This window comes from Tubulanus polymorphus, chromosome 4, assembly GCF_964204645.1.
Source record: "Tubulanus polymorphus chromosome 4, tnTubPoly1.2, whole genome shotgun sequence".
NCBI classification, from domain to species: domain Eukaryota; kingdom Metazoa; phylum Nemertea; class Palaeonemertea; order Tubulaniformes; family Tubulanidae; genus Tubulanus; species Tubulanus polymorphus.
In genome coordinates this window covers 19,126,647-19,150,390 of record NC_134028.1, presented here as the reverse complement: position 1 = coordinate 19,150,390, position 23,744 = coordinate 19,126,647, and the positions used below count along the sequence as shown (strand labels likewise).

General features: G+C 37.5%; 1 protein-coding gene and 1 long non-coding RNA gene across 7 annotated transcripts in view; both read left to right on the top strand.

Annotated features, from left to right (window-relative positions):
- The first annotated feature begins 7,229 nt into the window (after positions 1 to 7,229).
- Positions 7,230 to 7,784, top strand: LOC141904641 (uncharacterized). The gene is made up of 3 exons (XR_012619161.1): positions 7,230 to 7,250; positions 7,405 to 7,537; positions 7,724 to 7,784. It is a non-coding gene; the product is annotated as an uncharacterized LOC141904641 (long non-coding RNA).
- LOC141904639 (phospholipid-transporting ATPase ABCA3-like) overlaps positions 7,776 to 23,744 on the top strand; it is a 28,906-nt gene continuing 12,937 nt past the window's right edge. For 2 of the 6 annotated variants that reach the window (XM_074793271.1, XM_074793266.1), the window contains exons 1-10: positions 15,533 to 15,653; positions 15,743 to 16,060; positions 16,219 to 16,515; positions 16,807 to 17,060; positions 17,147 to 17,384; positions 17,620 to 17,793; positions 17,878 to 18,059; positions 18,706 to 18,864; positions 21,241 to 21,370; positions 22,807 to 22,961. In XM_074793271.1, the coding sequence (XP_074649372.1) occupies positions 15,745 to 16,060; positions 16,219 to 16,515; positions 16,807 to 17,060; positions 17,147 to 17,384; positions 17,620 to 17,793; positions 17,878 to 18,059; positions 18,706 to 18,864; positions 21,241 to 21,370; positions 22,807 to 22,961 (1,905 nt within the window). In that variant the 5' untranslated portion in view covers positions 15,533 to 15,653; positions 15,743 to 15,744. The other 4 variants (XM_074793268.1, XM_074793269.1, XM_074793270.1 and 1 more) reach the window with 4 other exon arrangements.

Below are 23,744 nucleotides of genomic sequence, written 5' to 3'. Positions count from 1 at the left end.
CATAACCAAGATTTGCTTGAACCCCTTAAGAATATTATTCCTGGTAATGAAAAATTCATATCTTTCGATGTTAACTCCCCTTTTTCCTTAATGTTCCACTCGGACCTACCCTTGATTTTCTTAAACGACGATTATCCTCCCTTAATATAAACCTCGGCATCCCTACCGACTGTATCATCGACCTCATTGCCATTTGTACTACGGACTCCTCTTTTGAATTTAATGGTATTTATTATGAACAAACATTTGGTATTGTTATGGGTAACCCTCTCAGTCCTATTCTTGCTAACCTGTTCTTCGAACATGCAGAATCAGTAATACTACCTCTGTACACGGATATACCACCCAAAATCTGGCTTAGATATGTTGATGATGTCCTTGCCTTAGCGCCCTGTGATTTTAACGTTGATAATGTCCTTTCGTATCTTAACTCTCTGTACCCATCCCTATCTTTCACTTACGAATGGGCGGTAAAATGCCTACATTTTTTTGCTTTCACTTCCCTCAGTATAAAACTTGCTTTAGCTCAAGGCTAACTCGTAGAGCTTTAAGAATTTGTGATCCATCTATGCTACTCGATGAAATAAAACACATCAACCAACCCCCTACCCTGACTACATTTCGAAAAGAGCTCTCCAAAAAAGCTCGCTCCTCGCATTTTAATAATAGAAACTCTAAAACCCCTACGCCGTCTGATAAACAGCCTATCATTGTTCCGTATGTTCCATTTTTGGAAAAATCTAAACTCCCTCTCCAATCCCTTAATAAACGAATAATTTTCAAGTACAATAATAAAATTAGTAACCTATTGATAAACAATAAACCTAAATCGGAATCTCTCAATTGTGGAAGATACAAAATACTATGTAAAGTCTGGAATAAAGTATAATTAGGTGAAACAGGTCGTAATCTCAACCAAAGAACACAAATTAGATATCAAAAAAACTCTAAACCAGAAAGTGCGGTTGTTGACCACTCAAATCAATTCAAATCATCACATAATTTTGACTTTTTAAACGTTAAATTAATCTACCCGTGTAATGATAAAATCACAAGACACATTTTAGAATCCGCTTTGATCATGGAAAATTCGGATAATTGCGTCAACCTGAACAATGGTTTTTCCCCTCATAACCAACTTATTTCTAAATTCATCTGCAATTTGGTTAAACTTTAATGTTCCTTTCCTCCCCTCTTTGTTTTGTTGTAATTTACTCAATTACTGTCACTCTCTCAACTTTGAATCACTTTTGTTTTAGTTAATCATACCTTTTAGCTTAATTCGCTCTTAATTACTTTATTTATTTAACTATTTTGTCTCTATGTTCTGGCTGGTATATATAAATATTTCTACTTCTTGTTAATTCAATATTCCCGAAGATGACTATTAGGTTATAGTCGAAACGTCGAATGAATAAAAACACATCAGCTATATAGGAAACATTTTTCGGACTTTATCTTTCGTTTTATCAGTGTGGGATTCTCTACTCCACCTGAAAGTTTCTGCGAGGTTCCTTCCAATTTCTTTATTTCAGCGGTAGTTATGACGTCCTCAACACTGTCTGAGTTCCTATGAGTCGCGTTGACAGTCATGACTGCTGTGTTCATGGTAGCGTTATCTGATTTCGTTGAATTCGGAACTTCTGTTTTCAGCATCCTTCGGTTCAGGTATTCCTGCGTTCGTCTATGGTTCCGATTCAGAGTTGACTTCGATTTCACCGCTTTCGATGGCTTCGATGACTGGACTGTCCATGTCAGTGTAACTTTGATACATCCTTCCTCGGCATTAATAGTCCAATTCTGAGGTGCAGTCCAGGCCACTGTGGCCAAAATGACATTAATAGGCAGGGACTTAGATGCAGCAAAGCACAAGCCATCCGAGTAGAATGACTCGAAAAACGATCAATACAAAAAAATTGGTAAAAATCCCCTAGGTAAAATCCCCTCCGTTAAAATCTCCAATTCTTCAAAGTAGGTAAAAATCCCCCTCCTTCTGAATGTAGTGTAAGTAGATACACTGTTAAGGTCAATTAATTTATATTATTGATACATATATCCAATTTATTATTGTGGAACATCATAAGGATATCATCAGTATACAAACTATAGTTTAAACTATTTGAATTAAAACATACTACAAATTAACAGTTCATTAATACTAAATTAGTACTTAAGTTTGAATATTTGGGGATTCTTACCTAGGGGATTTTTACCCAGGGGATATTTACCTTGGGGATTTATACCCAGGGGATTTTTTACCTACAACCCAACTAAAATGCCATGGCTAGATTCATCACAAATTTCAACTAAACATTTCCCATGACTAAACATTTCCCAATTAAACTACATGGAGGAAAGGCACATCAACACCATGTAGACCAGTTTAACGTAAAAGCAACAATAGCTATAGCATCAGGATCAGGTAACCAAGATAGAAACTGGACAATTTGTTTGTTCAACCGAGAAGCTAACAGATCAATCTCAGGAGCTCCAAAGGAATTACAAATATTGATGAAACAAGTTGGATTTAAGATCCACTTTTTATTAGATAGAGGTTGCCGAGACAATAAGTCAGCCTGAAAATTAGTTTTACCCGCAATAAAGGCTGCACTTAACCAACAGTTAAATTTCAGAGCGAAACACCAAATCTCTTTAGCTAAAGAATTAAGAAGTTCTGATTTAGATCCTCCCTAAAAAGATACATAAGCAATAGCCACCATTGTCAGATTTAACAAGAATATGATTATTGGTTAAAATGCTAATAAAACTTTTAAGACCAAATAAAATCACTTCAATTTAAAATAATTGTGCTGAATTGCTTCATCTGCATTCCAGTGCCCACATGTTTGATGATAATTAACAACAATAGGTTCAGAAGATCTGACAACATTATTAATCCACCAGAATAAATCATTTTTAGCTTTCTCAGATAAATGAACGACCCTAGAGTTATCATCCGCAAATTGTTTCAATCCTTCGATTTTGCATAAATCTCGATAATGTAACGGCCCCTCAGGGACAGCCGGTAAAACAGAACCCAAAATTCCGACAACTTTGGCTATGTGATGTAATGTCGGTAATGAAATTTCTAATAATGATTTGCATTCATTCACAACCTTATGGACTTTGTCCTGGCCAAGAAAAACTTTCCAAATCATGGAATTCAGCCAAAATCCTAAGAATTTCCACTGAGTACAGACTGACTTCTTTTCCGATTTCATCGAATGAATAATATAACCACAATTAACCAATTGTTATTCTGTAACGCCAGCATTGTTATCATCGCAACAAGGCTCGTCATCTCCTTGCAGATATTATATCATCAATGTATAATCTGTAGAAATATACCCCACTTCTGAAAAAGTTGGCCTTTCCAAATTAATCGAAGATATTTCCGATCGCTACAAGCGATATTGATAGAATAATAGGCATCTTTCAAATCAAGCGAGGCCATGAAATAACCAAAAGTCATAAGACTAAGAGCAGATTTCAACGAGTTTAAAATACTTGACATGTTTATTTAAGCAAGTCAAATTCAAAATAAGTCTAAATAATCCATCTTTTTTCGGAACGACGAAAATATTTTATATAAATTGACCCCTATCAGGTGAAGCAAATTCAACTATTTCACGACTCTGCAAAAATCTGATAATAGTGAGTCAATAGCAGAAGTTTCAACTCATTAAATTAAATTTAATTGAACGCGGTGGAAGAAATTGATTAGGAGGAATCAAGTTCCATTCAATGTTATCACCCAAAACCAAATTCAAAATTGATTTGTCACAAGTTAAAGTCTCCCAAAAGGAGACGAAATGTTTAATTCGGCCAGAAGAAACAGGAGATAATTGAGAACTTATTATTTCCTCTGATGTTGACCTCTTTTCTAAAAATCCTGTTTTGGAAAATTGGAAGACGCAGGCCTTATGTAAGGCTGGAATCGCCTGTTTGCATGACCTCAAGATCGATAGTTCCCACGACCTCGATCTACCATCTTCGTAACCATACGATTTGATCTTTCTATGTCACGCAACTTGTCGTCAAGTTGATCCCCATAAAGGTCTTTCCCAATAGGATTTGATGGGAGCCAAATTGGCTTATAAACATCGTTAGATCCACGCTTCAATAGTTCCCGACGTCTTAAAATAATTTCATAAACGCTTTGTGCAAATAGACTCAAGGAGTGATATGACGTCATACCTAGGTCTTTTTTTCAAAGGGTCTGGACCCGATAAAAGAACCATTACTTGAGTAACCGCAGTTATACCTCTTAGGTTATAATTCTGATTTTTTTTTGGCACTTCAAATCGAAAGCAGCCGATTTATTACTTGACTTTGACCAAATTGGCTGATTTCATTAGATGACGGCCAAACTCGGAATATTTTCAGGACAAGCGTACTGCCTGACAGATTTCTCCAATTTATCAAACAAATCCATCTTAAGATCCGAATTGTCACCACTAAAACTCCATCATCAGTTTATCGACGGCTTGGGCTAACTGCGGATTCTTTTTTGGGGGCCCGACATTTTTAAGACTCCATCGCCGACCTATTACAGGTCATAAAGCCGTTATTGTCATTATTGTTATGGTCTATCTTGGCTAAAATAGCTGCAAATTGATGCACAATGATCCTGCTGATCTAGACAAACCGATCATTATCACTTTGTAAATAATGAGACTCTAAAGCGTCAAGTCTTTTCTTCATCTCTAAAAACTCTGTCATAACAGGATCGACGTGACTTTCTGATGAAGTCTCGGGTTGAGCTGAACCTGAGCTTTTAGATTAGTCCTTATGTTTATCAACACCAACCGCCTGAGAAATTTTACTCGAAGACCCATAATAGTCAGGGAGGAGAAAAGACTGACTCGCGTCCTTCATCAATTGCTTGTTGAATCGACATTTCGTCAGCCACAAAACCAAAACAAGCTGACTCATCCTCATTGGCGACCGTAATTTCTGACCCAATATCAAGTAAATGTAATTTCTTATAAGTCGTCATGGCATTCACAAAACAAATTCAAAATACCTTACAACAGTAGGTACAGAAAATAGTTAACAAATATGAATATATAATATGTTTCACCTTACAACAGAAGATGACCACCGATAACGGACGAAAAACGATTTTGATGAGAGCACTCTCAAAATACGTCCGCCATCCACCAGCCAGAAATGTGGCGGAGATGAACGTGACTGAGGTGAATAACTGGTTGTGTAACATCAAATCGTTGATTAATGCTACGTGTGAAGCAGACGCGTTAGGCCCCTGCGTTAATCGTGTATTTTGTTGATTTGAAATGATCTATACTGTTTCTTTTTCTTCGTTATGTACAGTACCACTGAGCATTGAACTGGGCAAAATGACCTACAACAGCTAACATACTCGCGTTTCAAACACCCTTTGACGCTGAGATTTAAATATGGCGCCTGCCACTACCCTGGCAGGCATCAGACTACAATTAGCTTAGTAGCTCGAAGATGCGTAGGGTCGGACCCCAAAAATAGTACCTAGAGTGAAGAAGAGGTCCCCCATAAATGTTGCCATAATTTCTGCAAATGGGATAGGTAACGAATTTCGGTTATATGTATGAAATCCATTGATCCTGAGAGACAGATCGATGATGAAATAAGGGATTCCCTGGACTTTTTTTGCTTGGAGTAAGGGTACCAAACACGGTGGGGGATTCCCTTAGATATTTGGCTCGGATGTACTGGCATACCTGTACTGGGATACCCCTCCTTTCTAAAGGTTTGATTATTTCAAAAGTTAGGTTGGGTACGTGGGGCGAAAACCATTACCGACACAGAAACGAACCGGCTCCGAGTGACATGGTTCCGTACCAGAGTTGTCCCACTCCATCTAAGTTCCACTATAAGTCTAGGAGCCCACTCGGGTCTATTCTGCCACCATTACTGGTATCAGGTGAAGAAGGCTTGGAACAGCAGAGTGGAGGTCCTCGTCGTTCCGAGAATCGCGCTTGTATCCCCTTGCCGCTCGGAGACACGATGATCCACGATTTTGACAACATGCCGATGGACTGCAAGCGTGCGAAAGCGAAATGGCTGTGAAATCGTTTTCGGAGAGTACGAGAACAATTTCATTGTAATTACTGCCGTATGTTAATATATCGACGTTAGTCATTGGGAACAGTGTTATACACATTTCATCAATGCCTATAGCCAAGACCTGCCTAACAAATTATACTCGTTGTTTCGGATCGGCATTCTCTCCGCCCACTTTGCCTAAATCTATTCGACGATACGGTAGATTTAAATTTTCTGCAATTTCGTTTCGGATCAAAATGAAACCAGAACCGCTATCTTCCAAAGTACGCGCTTTCGAAGAACTATCGTTATCTGGATGAAAAATTTTAATGTCTACGACGGGTAGTATGCCTATAGTCCCGCACCTACTTCACAAGGGTTGTCTGACCAGTCGCGAACTTGGTTCTCGTTAAGTCAGCCCATGGAGATATATGGCGGGTGGAATATTCGCCATGTTTATGAATACCCTTTTTCTTCTGACAACGTGCACGGTTGTTTAAATTTATGATAACGATGGGCAGAACCAAAACAAAGTCTCTGCTCTCGGACTGCGGCTAACCTTTGATCTGGCGTCATCGCTAAAAATCTAGGGCGTTACCGCGGCAAGTTGGAAATTCTGAATATCACCTATCACGTGTTAGGTGATATTTAGAATTTCGGTATAAATCAGTTATATCGTACCCTAACCTCGGTACTGTACCTAGATTATTTACAAAACTATTGAAACCTATTATACTAGGTAGTTTGCGTATAGTGTAGGGTTGGTCGATCCAGGGCCATTCCATAGCACAGTGAAATAAAAAGGGCACGGACTTTAAAAGGGCTAGCCAGTAGGCCTATCCATACCCTGTGAGGACGTTCGCGAAACAGAGGGGTTTGGGGCCTTCCCCCAGAAAATTTTGAAATTTCATGTTATTCGATTAAACACTGGAGAGATGAACTTAGCCGGGCTTTTTACTAGATTCTAGAAATTTGTGTGCGCCCTTTATTCGATATCGCCATTAAATTTGCCTTGAACACATTTAATTTGCGACTTTTTAAGATTTTTTTGTGTGCAAAATTTGCCCTTTTTCAATTACACTTGCCAACGTCCCTTTTGGTGCCCTTTTGAGCAAAGGAGAGTGCCTCAGATTGCCTTTTTTAATTGAGTTGAATTTATTTTTATCCACATTTTTGGTTTAGGCCTGGTACAAAAGACATTACCGGTATCTTTAATGGCTCACAAAATGCCTGTGGATTCTACTAATTTACAAGTTATTGGAGTTATTGACCGATACGAAATTATTCATTGTTCTCAGAATGTCAGTAGTAAAGACGGGATGGGTGATGTATGTATGATTATATTTTGAAAATCTATAGGTAATGAAGAAGACGAATACATGGAAGATTAAATGTTGTTGAAAAGATCCTCTTCGAGTGCGGAGTGGAGCGGAGGAGACATCGGTACGTGCTTGACTATGGTGCTGTACTGCCAAAATTATTGTCGGAAGAGGTAAGAGGTCTGGCGATATCTGAAATGAAAGTATGAAATAACAGGAAATTTCAGTAGCAGCTGAAACGATTGATTTATTAGATGGTCCCGGATCATCTGAAATAGTCAAACCCTGAAAGAGACCAGTAACCAGTCTAATGTAAGCAAGGCAACCATTTCGTTCTAGCCTATCGGTTTTCCTTTTAGGCTATGATTTTCACATGGCGTGACGGCCCTGTGATATGCTAAGGAGAAACCTGGCGCGTGTCACGAGGATCGAATCATTGAATTGAATTGAATCATCAATCAGCTGATCAATGAATCAGGCCGTACTGTGACGTCTGAACTGAACTGACATGAAGTAGAAATATCAGTAGGCTAATAAGCTGCGGTGAGTGTACTAAGGAAACATTAAAAAAATGTATTATGAAATCTTAGTGACCCACAGCACAGCGACGGGGCACTACAGCAGGGCCCAGAGGCTCGTATCAGAGTTGTAAATGTAAATTGTAGGTAATGTAAAATTAAAAAGACGATAATCTGTTAATCCATAGAAGTGTAAACTTCAGTTGAGTTGCATATGAGCTATCCACGTTCCCGTCTCGACCTGTTACTGTCTCGACCCGTTCCCGTCTCGCCCCTACCGTGACTGTGTAGAGAGTAGAGACAGATGAGAAGGGTCCAGATGGGAACATAGCGTCCACGGGACTGTGTAGAGAGAGGAGACAGTTTTGAAGGGTCGAGACGGGAACATAGCGTCTACGGGACTGTGTAGAGAGTAGAGACAGATGAGAAGGGTCGAGATGGGAACATAGCGTCCACGGGACTGTGTAGAGAGTAGAGACAGATGAGAAGGGTCGATACGGGAACATAGGGTCCATGGGACTGTCTAGAGAGAGGAGACAGTTTTGAAGGGTCGAGACGGGAACATAGCGTCCACGGAACTGTGTAGAGAGTAGTCAGTAACCTGTCTGTGGTTTAGTTTCGCGATCGGATATTTTCACAAACCACAGTCAGGAATGGGAAGGTCATTTTTCAATGAAATCTTTGTCAGCCAATTTGACTGACGAGTAATTTGCCTGGCATTTCATTGTTTCTTAAGATATCCGTCTAATTTTTGTTGTAATCGATGCACAACAGATTCGTAGTTTGTCTGATACCTATAACACCTCACCTGACGATCTTAATCCATGTGCAAATCAGCCGTAAAGTGAGAGTAAATTTCCGTCGAGTCAACAGCTGCCATTTTGAAAATTACTGGAGGTGCTGGCACCTGTGGACTGAGGCCAGGACAACAGCACAAACTAACGAAGCGAAACGACGAAATTGAAAAAAATTAAGAAATCAACACTTATTCACATTTTTCTTTTACCAGAATTTATTATTTCTTTATTAATTATGGAATACACGAAGATTTGAAATATAAGCTGGAAAACCATCAAAAATAAAAAATGTTGTTTCGTCTTAGAAGTTTTATATAAATCCTTGTAGGTCCCCTTGGCTTATCATGCCACATGTGCAATACAGAGAAATGGCGGCCAATGGCGAAATTTGTGGAGAAATTAATTAATTTCTCAAAATTATGTTGATTAATCACTCGAAACATACATAAAATTGGATTATTTCGAAAGGTACCTGTGTTAGTTTGTCAATTAAGCCATTAATTGTGGACTGAAATGAATAGAAAGTATATTTTTGAAGTGTTACTTTTTTCAACCGTGTTTTGGTCCTTGTCATCCCTAACGTTGGTATAAGCCCATCCGATTATAAAAAGCTTACCACCAACGATTAGTTAACTAACTATGTAGAGAGTAGAAACAAATTTGAAGGGTCGTGATGGGAACATAGTGTCCATGGGACTGTGTAGAGAGTACAGACAGTTTTGAAGGGTCGAGACGGGAACATGGTGTCCACCGGACTGTTTAGAGAGTAGAGACAGATGTGAGGGGTCGAGACAGGAACATGGTGTCAACCGGAGAAAGACCGACAGGATCTGGTAGAGAAAGACAACGTGTCATAAATTTAACAATCATCTTTATTTTTTTTGTGCAAAATTCATACATTAATTTTCTTCATAAATTTGATGAATTCGAATTGATTAATGGCAAATAAAACATGCCCCAAACAAAATGCCCCGGGCCGGGTCGTTTGTAGAAAAAACGGTTTGAGAGACTTAAAGAAAGTTGATTTTATTTTTTAGAAACCAAAATAATTACACACGTGTAATTTATTCAAGATTATATTTGAAATTAGTTTACCGGTAGCTTTACCAGTAAATAAATATTATTTCTGGAAGGAAATCTCGACGGGAAATTGCTCACTTCGCATCTTGAATTTTTACTTCTGTTGACATTGGAAGTGTTTTCTTCATTCCATCTTTTCAATGAGAAGTTTAAAAAAATCTAATTTACTTTTTAAAAATTGTTGGTAGGTTTCACTGATCATTTATCACATGCGAAAAACGAATCCGATACGCGCCGTAGTGTTTTAGTTCGAAGCATCGACTGTGGTGGCGCTATTGTACGGTAGGGTCGAGACGGGAACGTGGATGGCTCATATATATATGCTTCAGTTTACACTTCTATGGTTAATCCAATGTAAATAGTTTATATAAAATAACAAGGGGGCTAACAACGCTCACAAACTACTCAACTTCAGTTGCTTACTATTTCGTTATTTCTCATCCGATTTAGATAATCCAGGCATGATATGAAAGTTAATAGCTTCCTGCTTCTAGTGAAACTACTCCCGTTAATTTCCAATGATAGTTCATGAATTAGGCCCTATATGTCTTTGAACGCGAAATTAGGGCCGAAAATGCTCTGACGCCGGTTTTTGCCGATTTCGCAATTTAAAAGGTTGAGTTCCACACGAAAACCTTCATCCATTTTGATGATCGAGGGCTTCAAATGCGCAAAACATTCTTTATTTTCTGGATATTGCCACAGGGACTTGTCACAATTGATAGTGAATGAATATGACCAGTATCAATGACCAACCCCAGTATCCCTGTATAATAAAAAAAGGGTGGCAACTAATCATCAATCTGAAAATGACCTCTCCACTTCAATCGACTGTAATCCTAAAAATCCTCAACCGATTCACATGAAATTAGCTTTAATACAAACTAGAAGACTTTCTGCTTCCAACGAGCCTATAACGATCACTCTATGACAAATATCTCACAACGAAATCGGTGTTTATTTACGGGAGATAGCTCAAAATGGAGGTGTACAGATTCTATTGATTCTATAGGCTATTATAATATTTTTGATGATTTAAATCGAGAACCGGAGAATTCATTGATTTGATTTGAATTGATTGCCACAATCGGGAATTCCAATACGAGCTAAATAAATAAAATGTGAAAATTCAATGTCTTTCTAAAATTACTCTAAATCTTATGTTTTGTTGATAAAACGCATTAATTTTGGCGAATTTTACCTTAAGAATTTGAAACAAGAATATTACTGCATTGGCATCAATATCAGTCCAAGTTTAAGTCTGAATCTGTAATTTACCCTCCGATCATGCAACACGAAAAGCCGCCATATTTTTTATGTTGCTTCACTTCAACCATTTTTTGAGGCGAATAGTCAAAAGTTTTGAGTTACTACGATCGTCAAAAGCTACGTAGGATTATAAATTTATGCCCAAACAATAGTTAACTTCCATCTGATTACAGAACAGTCGGTTTGAGGTAAGTTGATGGTGTTTTAAGTGGTGAAAAGACGCTCAAAATGAGGGACTAAAATTAACCTCACCTATATGTGCACTTTGGCCCTAGACGTTGGTAGGGTCTGAAACACGGCCCCGGCCCGGCCGCGGCCGCAGCCACACGTCTAAAACACGGTCCCGGCCCCGGCCGCGGCCGCTCTTTGTTTTCATTTAAATGGTCAAATGAAAGAAAAAAGAGATTTTCTACTATCTATCAAAAGTCCAAATATAGACTATTTCAACTTTGAACGGTTTAAGCTTCAATCGACTCAATGTCATTTTGCCCCAAGCCAGATGCCTATCTGCTATGATTTTCAGAAAATGGACAAACAAACAATAGTGTTCATTTTATCCCACAATGATCAACTAGTGATCAATACATAATAGGCCTATTCAACAACAACAAAAAACAGGCAACAAAACATAATCTCACCCAAATTAGAATCACCAGTCGAAGGAGGTAAATAACTCAGTTTCCCCAAAGTAAATTATCCATACAAGCTTTTCGGGTATTTTGTGGGTGACACATTTATGGTAGAAAAGTTGATTTGTTGGCACAAAGTAATGCACTCTCAATGCAGGTCTTTACTTAACCTAAGAACCAAAAAAAGCCTAAGGCCCCTGAAATATTGAGCCGCTTCTTCATGCGGTCTGTCAACTACCATGGTCAGATTAACATAAATACTGCATGTATGCATAAAAAATTTGAAAAATTAATGAAAAGAGCCTGTAAATTACGTGTGGAACTTGTAATGCTATAACGCGGAGCGTTATCTCAGGGGTTTCTTAGTTGAATAAAATCGATTAAAAGAGACTGTTGTCTTGGCAAATCAAGAGTGGTCACCTGGAGATAGATAAAACTAACTTTAGAGAAAATCAACAATCTTGACTTTAAGGCGACTTGCTAATTTGTAAACTATGAAACATTTCATAGAAATGCGTTCAAACCTTTTAGGGTGATTTTGCTAAAATCTTACTTTCACGCAAACAAAACCCAAAAGACTGCAAAACATCTCCGCCAGTCTGGCAAACGTAATATTAAGGATTCATTCAAGTATGATAAAATAACTATAGGCCCTATTTGGGGATCTTAAGTTTATGGATCTTAGGTTTAGCATGTTATGTCAATATATAGCCTCTTGTCTATAGTGTCATCTGATTCTCCATGAAACCTTTTTTCCAGTGGCAGATTAAGGGGGTGGTCTTGGGGCCCAGATTCCTGCCTTCCCACTGATATAATAGCCACTACATAAAAAAACTCATACTAACTAAATGTATTATTTTATCAAAATTTGATTATAGCTCCTCGCAAAGCAAAAGGGTAGATAGATAGGCATCTGGTTTGGGCCAAAATGACAGAGTCGATTGAAGCTTAACCGTTCAAAAGTGAAATAGTCTATAGAGAGAGATAGATAGTAGAAAATCTCTTTTTTCTTTCATTTGACCGTTTAAACGAAAAAAAGAGCGGCCGCGGCCGTGTTTCAGACGTGTGGCCGCGGCCGGGGCCGTGTTTCAGACCCTACCCTAGACGTTGTTTGGGGAACAACGGCTAGGTACTAGACTAACAAGTGCCAAAACACAAAAGTTACTCTTCAAAAATATACTTTCTATTGACTTCAGTCCACAATTAATGGCTTAGTTCACAAACTTACACAGGTACCTTTCGAAATTATCCAATTTTATGTATGTTTCGAGCGATTAATCAACATTATTTGAGAAATTGATTAATTTCTCCACAAATTCCGCCATTGGCCGCCATTTCTCTGTATTGCATGACATTTGGCATGATAGACAAAGTGACCTACAAGGATTTATATAAAACTTCCAAAATGAAACAAAAATTTTTATGTTTGATGGTTTTTCAATATATATTTCAAATCATCGTGTTTTCCATAATAAATGATAAAATGATAAATTTTGGTTGAAGAAAAATATGATTTAGTGTTAATTTCTTAATTTGCATTCACTGTTCGTCTGTCGTCCGTCCGTCCGTCCGTCTGTCCGTAGACGGAATTCAGGTATTTTGGGAAGTGTTGAAGACGCTTCAAGGTAATGGCTTGTTATTTGGCAGCCATTGTTGTTCGCCAAAATCAGCACTTTTTACACATTTTCGAAGTTTTCGAGGGAAATTTTGAAGACGCTTTGATCAATTACCTTGATTGTTCATATGTATTTGTATCGCCCAAGGGCCCATCAGCATGAGAAGAACTGCGTCGATCAGACTCAAGATGGCTATCCTGTGACCTTTTTTAGTGCCCAAAAATGTCAATTTTGGCCCAAATTCCGAGTCCTGTAGCTTCATACTGGTTCGCTATTTCTCATTGCAATTAGTGGTTGGTATTCTTTGGAAAGGGATGTTTTATACCTGGGACAGGTATTTTTGATCAGCCAATTATGACGCAATTGGCGGCCGTCTTGGTGTCCTCAGTACTCATTTGTAGGCGGGAAAAGGTTTTCCCACATTATATTGATACCTAAGCATATTTTGTTACAACAATCAATTGGAAAGTTGTAGCTCATAACGTGTTCTATGATATTTTGGTGAGTTTCAAGGTCATTGGTTTTTGTATATGGCCACCAGGGGGCGTTGAATAATCATGACATCGTCTATGATTGTCGTGAGTTTTGAGGACATTAGTTATTCTATATGGTCACCAGGGGCGTTGAATGGTAGAATAACTTAGTATTGCTATATTGGTACCTAGGCATATTTTGTTACCATGATCAATTGCTAAGTTGTCGTTCATGACATATTCTATGATTGTGGTGAGTTTCAAGGTCATTGGGTTTTGCATAATATGGTCATCAGGGGTCGTTGAATATTGATATTGTTAGATTGTTGAGCTTTTGAAACCACTTCCCAAGTGGGCATGGTGTCCCTCGACCCCTACTTTTCATTCTCCTTCCAACATTTTATGTAGAAAATAAGAAAAAAGGAAGCTACGTATAATCAGCCATAAGCCATAGGCCTATAGGAAGCTATAAGCCATTTTAATAGATCTGTGAGCGTATAAATTTATCTAATATTTCCATTTTGACCTTTCATTTTTTGATGGAAAATCTGTACTTCAACTAATTAAAAAGGCATCATTGTGTGCATTCGGTTGTTAGCTCGAAAAATTAGCTAATTTCTTCAAGTTGCTGTAGTTGGCTGTGAATTTGCCACGACATGGCCAGTGAATGTCATTTAAATTGGGTCAGCAGTGGTACAATGTTAATGTTTAGGCTTTTTTTGATTGTTTTTGAATGGATGACGCGAGGACTTCTCTTGGGGGTAAAGCCTTGAAAGTGCCTCTTTAATAGCCTTGAATTTTGGTTGGTCTTGATGCTATAAACCCTGATTCGTTACTGAACAAATTGATGCATAATATTGGCAGATCAATTGATTATTAACGAAATTAGGCATCAAAGAGTCACACAGAGAGCATGTGTGACGGACGGTAAATGAAACCTTAGTGGGCGACACTGAGCGTCACAGCTTGATTTGATTTTGTATAATTAATTCAGAAGATCATTACCAACAATTGCGGATCACGGGCTCATATCAAGGTTGTAGGTAGTGCAAAATTGATATGTTAATCCAGTGTCTGTAATGTATATGAAATAACGAGGGGAGGTACAACATTCACAATCTACTCAACTTAGTCGCTTAGTGTTTCATTATTTCTCATATATCAAAAAACTCAGAAAGTTACTAAAAATCTTTATTTCATTATATCATTATGCCAAAATGAGTCAAAGTCATACTTAGCCTATCACATGCACATGGCTATCAGGAAGATGATGAAATATTTCTAACCACATATATAAAAATAACATTAGGTTACGTTATCTAAGAAGCACTGAATTAGTGACTACACATTCATGTCACAGGTATTTGGAACTATGCTATCTAGGCCTACTTCAAATTAATCAGTTTTTTCGACATACCCTAATTTGACCACCATGAAATCTCTGTACGATGAACTGAGAACTTTTTCAATAATCAGTATACATATATCCAAGCCAAGGTTTTATATAGCCACGGAGGTGGAAAACTATTATTCACCGAGCTCATTTGAATGTAACTCACCTGACCATTTACTAATACACAGGTTAGATAATAGTTGTTTCTTGTTATGGAAGGGTACTGGGGGTCCGGGGCATATTAGAATGTATCCCAGCAGTGGGCTGTTCAAGACCCTTATTCCAAGTAGTAGTTGATAGAACATTTTTTTGATTATACGCACTAGACATGTTATTAAGGATGTATTTCTTGTATAGATGATTATGAATTATATGACTTATTATATGTTTATTTCTTTTTCTGAAAAATATCTTGATGAAACGATGGCCACCATGGCATTCTGAGGCCTGCTTTTTGCAAATCGTGACACTAAAAGGATAAATTATTCCTTGATTTGTAAGAAATTTGATCAATGTACGTCTTCCGTTTTAGATGGGATTATGGACACCTCTCTACCACTTATATAGTCACTATAACCTTCCATTATAATGGTTATCTTTTAGGAATGGGGGCACTGAGGCAGTTTCGATTATTACTATGGAAGAATTTTGTTCTGCATAAGCGTAAATGCTGGGTGACAATCATTGAGGTAGCAATACCAGCTGTGTTTGCGATTATCTTATTCCTAGTCAGACTTCGTGTGGCTGCCACTAATGTTAATCAACCTACTGAATGGCAAGATTATGGTATTGCATCATTCCCAAAAAATCTGACACCAGATCAATTCGAAACAGTGCAATGGAGGTTGGCTTATTGTCCAAATGATGATGTATCTAAGTTAATTGTACAGCGAGCTGGAGCATTATTGAATATTGTTACAGGTATGTAGGCCTATAGAATGTTGCCACTTCTCATATGAGTGATGAAGGGCGGGGTTTATTTTCCGCAGTATTACATGTGCTATGAATGGCTATAGCAAAAGTGAACGGTACCAATGTCCTAACATTTTGTGTACTTTCTTTTACTTTGTGTTATTTAGAAGGTTTAGGTTTTCCTACTGAAAAGGAGTTGGTGACATACTTGAGCCAGGTCAATAAAAGTACCCATGACGTGCTCGGAGGTGTTGTGTTCACTAATTCATGGAACAGAATTGATAATTCAAGTGAACGGCTCTCATATAAGATTCGTTTGAATTCTTCCCCAAGAAATGCAGGACGGCAGAAAATATCTATGAATCCATTTGGTGGCAAAGGGAAATGGTTAACTGAATTTGCCTTTCCTTTATTTCAAAAGATTGGCCCCCGAGAGAAGGAACATCCATGGGGTGGCTCTCCAGGTAATTTTCAATTCATGCATATTTTTGACTTTTTCAAAGTTAATATAGGCCTATAGCCTATATATTTATTCACAAACAAACGTTTAAATTTTGAGGGAAAAGAGGGGAAAACACATATTTTACATCAGTTCATGATACAGACAAAAGAATCCATTCAAATAATCATATATAGCTAATTAATACAAATATCATCTATTGCTGCACACTGTGTCTCTCATTCGTGTCATTTTTCAAAGAAAAAGCATAGTTCAGAAAATCGTGTATTGCTCTAGCTTATTGTGTGTATTGCAGGTTACATGAGGGAAGGATTTGTCACTTTGCAGCACGCACTCGATAAATCAATAATCATTCAGCTTGGTGGAAATGCGGAAAAACTGTCCAAGATTGAAGTTCACCTTCAAAGATTTCCATTTCCACCATATAACGATGATCCATATATACTGGTAATACAACAACAATTGCCACTGGTCCTAGTACTGAGTTTTATATTCTCTGCTTTGAATATTGCCAAAAATATTGTGCATGAAAAAGAACGTAAGCTCAAGGTTAGTATGTGAATGTTGATACATAAGTTTGTCCCATAGGCCTAGTTCTACATAGATGTGAGAACTTATGCAATTTTTTTTTATAGGAATCAATGAAAATGATGGGATTAAGTGGTTGGTTGCATTGGGCTGCCTGGTTTACAAGTAATATTATTCTGCTTACGGTATCTGTTGGTATAATGACAGTATTTCTGAGTATACAAGTTCCCGATCAAGGAGGCGTTGTCAACCATAGTGATCCATCCGTGATATTTTTTTTCTTATTTGTATTCTCAATGACGACCATCACTTTTTGCTTCATGATCAGTGTTTTCTTCAAGAAAGGTAAGGGAGCTTACATTATAAATCTGCATTTTATGTTATTGACAAATGATTTAAATTAGAAAATTTTGAAGATGTCAATGAGTATTATGTGTAGTATCAAAAATTCATAAGTCTTTATGAATTTTTGGTAGTATGTGTATATGATACAGTTATCTGGTTTTCTGGGTCTATGAAATTTGTAGAGTTTACTGCATTTTAGTGCACCTTTGTTTATAATTCTATGTTACTCTTACAGCAAATTCTGGCGCTGCAGCTGGAGGAATTCTGTTTTACTTGACATATGTGCCATATACCATCATTCAACCGCGTTATGAGTCAATGAATTATATCGGCAAACTCGGATGTTGTTTCATATCAAATGTTGCTATGTCTCTTGGAGGACAGATCATTGGCATGCATGAAGGGACAGGTATAGATTATTTTTTTTCTTAAAATTGTTTTAGTTTTATTATCTGTATAATAGATTCATTGTCTTGTGATTGTCTTGTGATAGGTGCTGGATTACAGTGGTCTAACATAAATAAACCTCCTACTGTTGATGATGACTTCTCCATGTTAGACATTATAATTATGTTACTTCTTGATATGGTGCTGTACATGGCTATAGCTTGGTATGTTGAGGCTGTAGCTCCTGGCGAGTATGGTTTACCTCAGCCCTGGTACTTTCCCTTGCAGGTAATGATAATATTCTTAAAGTTGTCATTGTGTGTACTTAATGAAAATTCCTTAAAGATTAGCAACACTCCATATGAACTCTTGGTGTCAAGCCTGACTTAAGTTGTACATTTAGTTAACTAATTGATCACACGTGTTTTGAACTACCACTTCCAATTTTGGGCCCCAAGGGATACCCCTTGTTTAAAAAGTTTCAAAACTTCGTCCCCGAGGATATTTTTAATTTCGTAACGTGTATTCCCCCTAGCAAGTCAGCAAGCCCATTCTTAGGAGTTTCTTTCTTGTTCATCTTTGAGATATCCTTTATTACTTTAATAGTGATAATTGCTAACTGATTACAATTGATAATACCTAACTGTTCAGATCTGGAATAACAATTTAACACTATGAGAGATAGTTGATTGGCATACTTTGTGTACTTGAGGCCTTGCGTACCGAAATACTGGTAGTTTATATGTGAATACTGCATACCATAAGAGCTTCCAACCCTCATATATGAATAAATTCATTAAGATTTGGCTGATGGAAATTGGGTTGTAGAGGTCTGTTGAGAATAAACATGTAACTAACCCACAGTGGTAATTTTTATAATATCATCTGTCCATGGCTATTTTTCGGAAATGTATTAAAATATATTTTTATTCAGTGCTCCTACTGGTGTGGAACTAAAGTCAGTCCTCTTATAAATGACGATGATGATGAAAATCAACCTCTTCTTTGCAACGAAAAAACAAGACAAATGGATTTCTTTGAAAAAAATCCAACTGGTCTCAAAGCAGGAATCAAAATACGCAATCTGACCAAGGTAGGATTGAAATGAAAATTTTAGTTGGCATTAATTGGATGCAATTTTTTAGGCCAGCCGTAGGCTGAGCCTATAACTATACAAATGGAGCGAATTAAAATGACATGGTTTCCAGGGCTAAGGCTCTTTGACTATGTGCAACTGAGCGTATATTCATACAAATCATTCATTTGAGTATTATCCATTCTCAAACTCCTACGAAGCGGAATTTTGAAAGAGGGCCTTGTTAAAATTTATATGAGCTTTTTCGCGAAAATCTGATCACAAAAATATCTGTTTTAATAAGCCAATCAGAAAGCAAAGACTGTGATTGGTTTAGCCGCAGAGATCAGCAGGTGTTCAGGTGAAGCCGCGGTATCATCTACTGTTTTACTTCCGGGTTTTATTTTAAGATCTAAAATTGTATTTCAATATCGATTTCTGTGAAATCTTAAGTTGATTTGGTTTTTGGAAGGAATATTTTTATTTGCACTACAGAAAATATCATTGACATTATTGCAAAGTCCGGGAAAAATAGCTTTTTCTCAAATCGGATGGATGACCTTGATATGCTAATTAGCCTTGTGCCCAAACTGCAAATTCAATCAAATTTATTCTGCAAAAAAAATATCAAATCCAATTCAATTTTACTTTATTGAACAAGGTCAAACAGCAAATCCAATTCAATTTTGTTTTATTCGTGAATTCCAGAAAATTCAATTCTATTCCGCATTCAAATCACTAAGACCAAGGGAAAAGATTTATCTGAGGTATTTGTTCCTGCCAGTTCCAGTCGCTCTCTGTGCTTCTTATGAAAGCACGATTAATTGAGTAAATTATTAGCCTGGGATTGACTAGTCTATCGAGCTGGGAGTGTATTAGGACAAATTTAACCCACAGAATGCATCATTTGCCATTTTATGAAAAGCTGACAGGCTGGCCATAGTGCCCCTTAGGTTAGCCCACTTGTTGTTAGCCCACTTGTGACTTTAGTTGATGCGCAGCGTAGTTTGCAATATTTACTGGAGCTGTGATGATAGCGCCATCGTTTTAGTAACACGTGTAGCTCATCAAAATGAACGAAGCCGTTGATATTTAGATAAAGCATAATCTATTGATAGAAAAAGATTCCTTTGAAAATATTTGAACTAAAATTAAATATGCATACGCCTGGGGTCATCGTGTCGAAAAAAACGTTTGTATCGATATGCAGTTGAATTTTAAAGATTACGAATTTGCATTAAAAAACACTGTACTGGTTGACCAACATTGTGTGGGAATATACTTGAAATCGAACCTGTGAATCGACGCGGCTCGTTCGCTACGATCCTGCCTCCGTGCGGGTATCGATTTGTTGACCCTACTTCATAGTTTCACGGCAATGTGTAGGTAGGGAATGTTGATGAGACGATATCACAACAGAGTAGCTACAGATTGGCGTGGCTACGAGGGAATGGGCTATGAGGGAATGTAGACTGTAACTTTGTATCGGTGTACAATTTGCGTTCTCACGTAGTGGCCTGGTATTGAATGGTATAGTTCGTAACTGTCACTGAGTGTCTTTGATCGAAATGTTATTAACCCAACCACATAGAAAGATTCTTTCTAGTTTGGAATTGAATCGAGCGGCCTCGGTAGCTCAGTGTCAGTGTGATAAGGCGTGATGCTGTTGAATCCACTATCAGTTCTGAGTGACAAGTGGGTTTGAGCCCTGCTGACTGCTTACAGTGTGCGGGCAACACTTCAGAGGCCGTGAGGCTAAATGACCAATTCAATAGGGTTAGTCTTGGTAATGACGTAAAGCGAAACAGCAATCATCAGCCGGCCTCAGTGACACCAACATCGGCATCGCTCTCGACGGTTTGCATGCGTATGTTTGACTGGTTGATCTACGTATGCATCACAGGATTTTGCATTCAGAAAAATCATTCTGTTTTTGTTTTCATTATTCAGTAGGACTTACATAACCACAGTCAGTCGAAATTACCTTTACAGTTGTACATCGTTGATATGAATCTTGTGTAGGGGAAAGTGCCGAAATTGTTGTATTAAATAGGTTTTTGTATCCAAATCTTGATTGATATAAACATCTTAGCCGGGACATGATGGAAAACATCAGAATAAACTAGTTTCGTCTTTTTAACAGAATCACATTAATGAGGTTTAACAATACAACTAGCCTAGGCTAAATCATTTGGCAGAAACCTTAAGTCTGTGGTCCTCCCAATCAACATAGTCATAGAACATTTGCCGGCAGATGTAATACATTAACTACTTAAAACCTTACCACAGTAATATCTACCAATGCTTCAAGGCCCATGGGCCTCTTGTACAAGTTCAAAGTCAATTATGCCGAAACCCATTATGGAAAGTTTCTTCTGGTTCCTTATATTGTAGGAATACTCTTCAGGTGCAATGATCAATGTAGCAGTTTCAGAAATGACCCTGGATATGTTTGAAGGACAAATTACTGCATTGCTTGGTCATAATGGAGCTGGTAAAACTACAACAATGTCAATGCTTACAGGTACCGGTACTTAGTTGATTTCCATTATGCATTAGATAGCTGACTGAGTAAATAAATCTTACAATTGCAGTTCACATCATTAGATTCAGATATACAAAATAACTTCGAAAATTGGCACATAGGCTTGAATTGGGCAAATCTGACCTACTGCAATACTATCATAGATTGCTGTGGATGGCCAATTAAAGACATGGCGAACCTCGGTTGATGACATGGTCAACTTAGAATTTGCCGAAAAACTGTTTTTGGCAATAAAATTCTTAGCTCTTGCATATAAAATTGCAATGACCTTGATTTGGGGCGTCGTCTCTGTGATTGGCTGTTTTGGGGATATACGACGAATTCAGGCGCTTCTAAAATAATTATGGGAAAGCTATAGAATTGCGAACGTTTCATTGTACTAAGTGCCGTATACGTGAAAATTTCAAATGCTCATCGCTGGTGAGAATATGATTATTTCACATATCCGCCATATGTATTGTTTCATTTTAATAGCCAGTGATTGTTTTGATTGACATTGAAGTGTAAGCGAACATTCACTTGCACATAAGGCCTCCATGTGCACGCTAAGTGCCAATCATTAGACTGTTGCACACACAAACACACAGGCTCGTACAGTACACTACTACATGGCGATGCTGTAACGCTGCTTGGCGCGTGCATGTTTGACGTGAAAATATGCTGAATAATCGTAGCAGAAGATGAGCGCTGTGTAATAAATTGTAATTTCTTGTGACCTGAAAATACTAAGCAGCAAACTATAGGTATAGGACGAGGTCTGAATATTGTAGTGGTAAATTCCAGGATTTAAAATGATCTAATACGCCAATTTCTTACTGCACTGGTATTTTAGCTTTCGCCGCCATACATTGGAAGAGGTTTCCAAGACTCAATATTCAGCCACCCTCTGATTGGTGACAAATGGATATTATTTGAATATTTTTTCATATTGTGAAAATTTTTTTTTGGAAAATATGAAATAGTTTCCCTGCCGCGCCTGTGCCCTCCGAAATTTTGGACGTGGACCGTAAAGAAATGTACATCTTTGGTCTTATTTGACTACAAAATAATTCTTTAAGAAAAATAAAATTCAATGTAATCTTGTGGAACTTTGAAGTCATGAATTAAAGATTTTTCAAGCAATGCCCTTGCTCCAAACAACCTCTAGCTTTCAAGGTAAACCACACTTTGCCCATGGGGCAATTTATTTAGGATCAATTTATAGAATTATTCTGAAAGTAACTTTCTGTTAGCTTCTGTTAGCATAAATTGTAACAACTGGATATTCATGGCTGATATTATGTCATTAAGATTTAAATAGGGTCTGCAATTAATATGGGGAGATAAGTCCCTCAGCTCTTAGCCATTTGGAAGGGCTGGGAGAAAATCTGTAAAATTTTAATTAGTTTTTAATGAATTAAATTTTTTTCATTAAGGATTTATTCCCTCTACTAGCGGTACTGCTAAAGTTAATGGTTATGACATCAGAACTGATATAACAAATGTTAGAAGGAGTCTTGGATTGTGTCCACAGCATGACATTTTGTTTGATCATCTTACTGTGTATGAACATCTTCTATTTTTCTGTAAGGTAATGTAGTTAAACTCGCTTTGATACTATTTCTTTCATCCCCGAAGTAGGTTTATTATAGGCAGACAGGTGACTGGTTATGTACACAAATTTGTTTTCTAAATTTCTGATCACATTTTGGGACATCTGAAGGTGAATTGGTGTTTGGGAGAAATTTTTATTTGCATTTCAAAAAATTTATCCTAGATAATTCAGGCGTGGATCCTTACTGTCGCACATGCAGCACGTGTGGTAGTCACAGTTTTCAAATGCCCTTGAAAAATCTTTGTCATCTAAGCCACTCAAAAGGGCACTATTTCAAGATATATCAATGTTGCTCTAGGCCTATACGATTGAATCGGTAATTCAAAATTTACCAAAAATCTAAAAAAGCCACAAGCAAATTGAATATAAAGGGAAATTTAGTGGCATGATACCGGCACTCAAACTCGCTCGCTGGGCATTAATACTGGCCCTTTTCAAAGTTGGTGCCCATTTTTCACTGTGCGGTAGTCATTGAATGGCCTGCAATTACGCAAGGTTTGGAAAAATATCTTTTTCTCATATTGGATGGATGACCTAAATATGCTAATTAGCCTTATGCTCGAATGCAAATTCAACTAAATTTTATGTGCGAAAGATATTAAATCCAATTCAATTTAATTCTATTGAACGAAATTACATCAAAATCCAATTCAATTTATTCTGTTTTCAAATCAATTGACCAAGCAAAAAGATAGATATGAGGTATTCATTCCTGCCATCTGTGCTGCTTTAAAAAGCTCAATTAGCAGGGAGTGTATT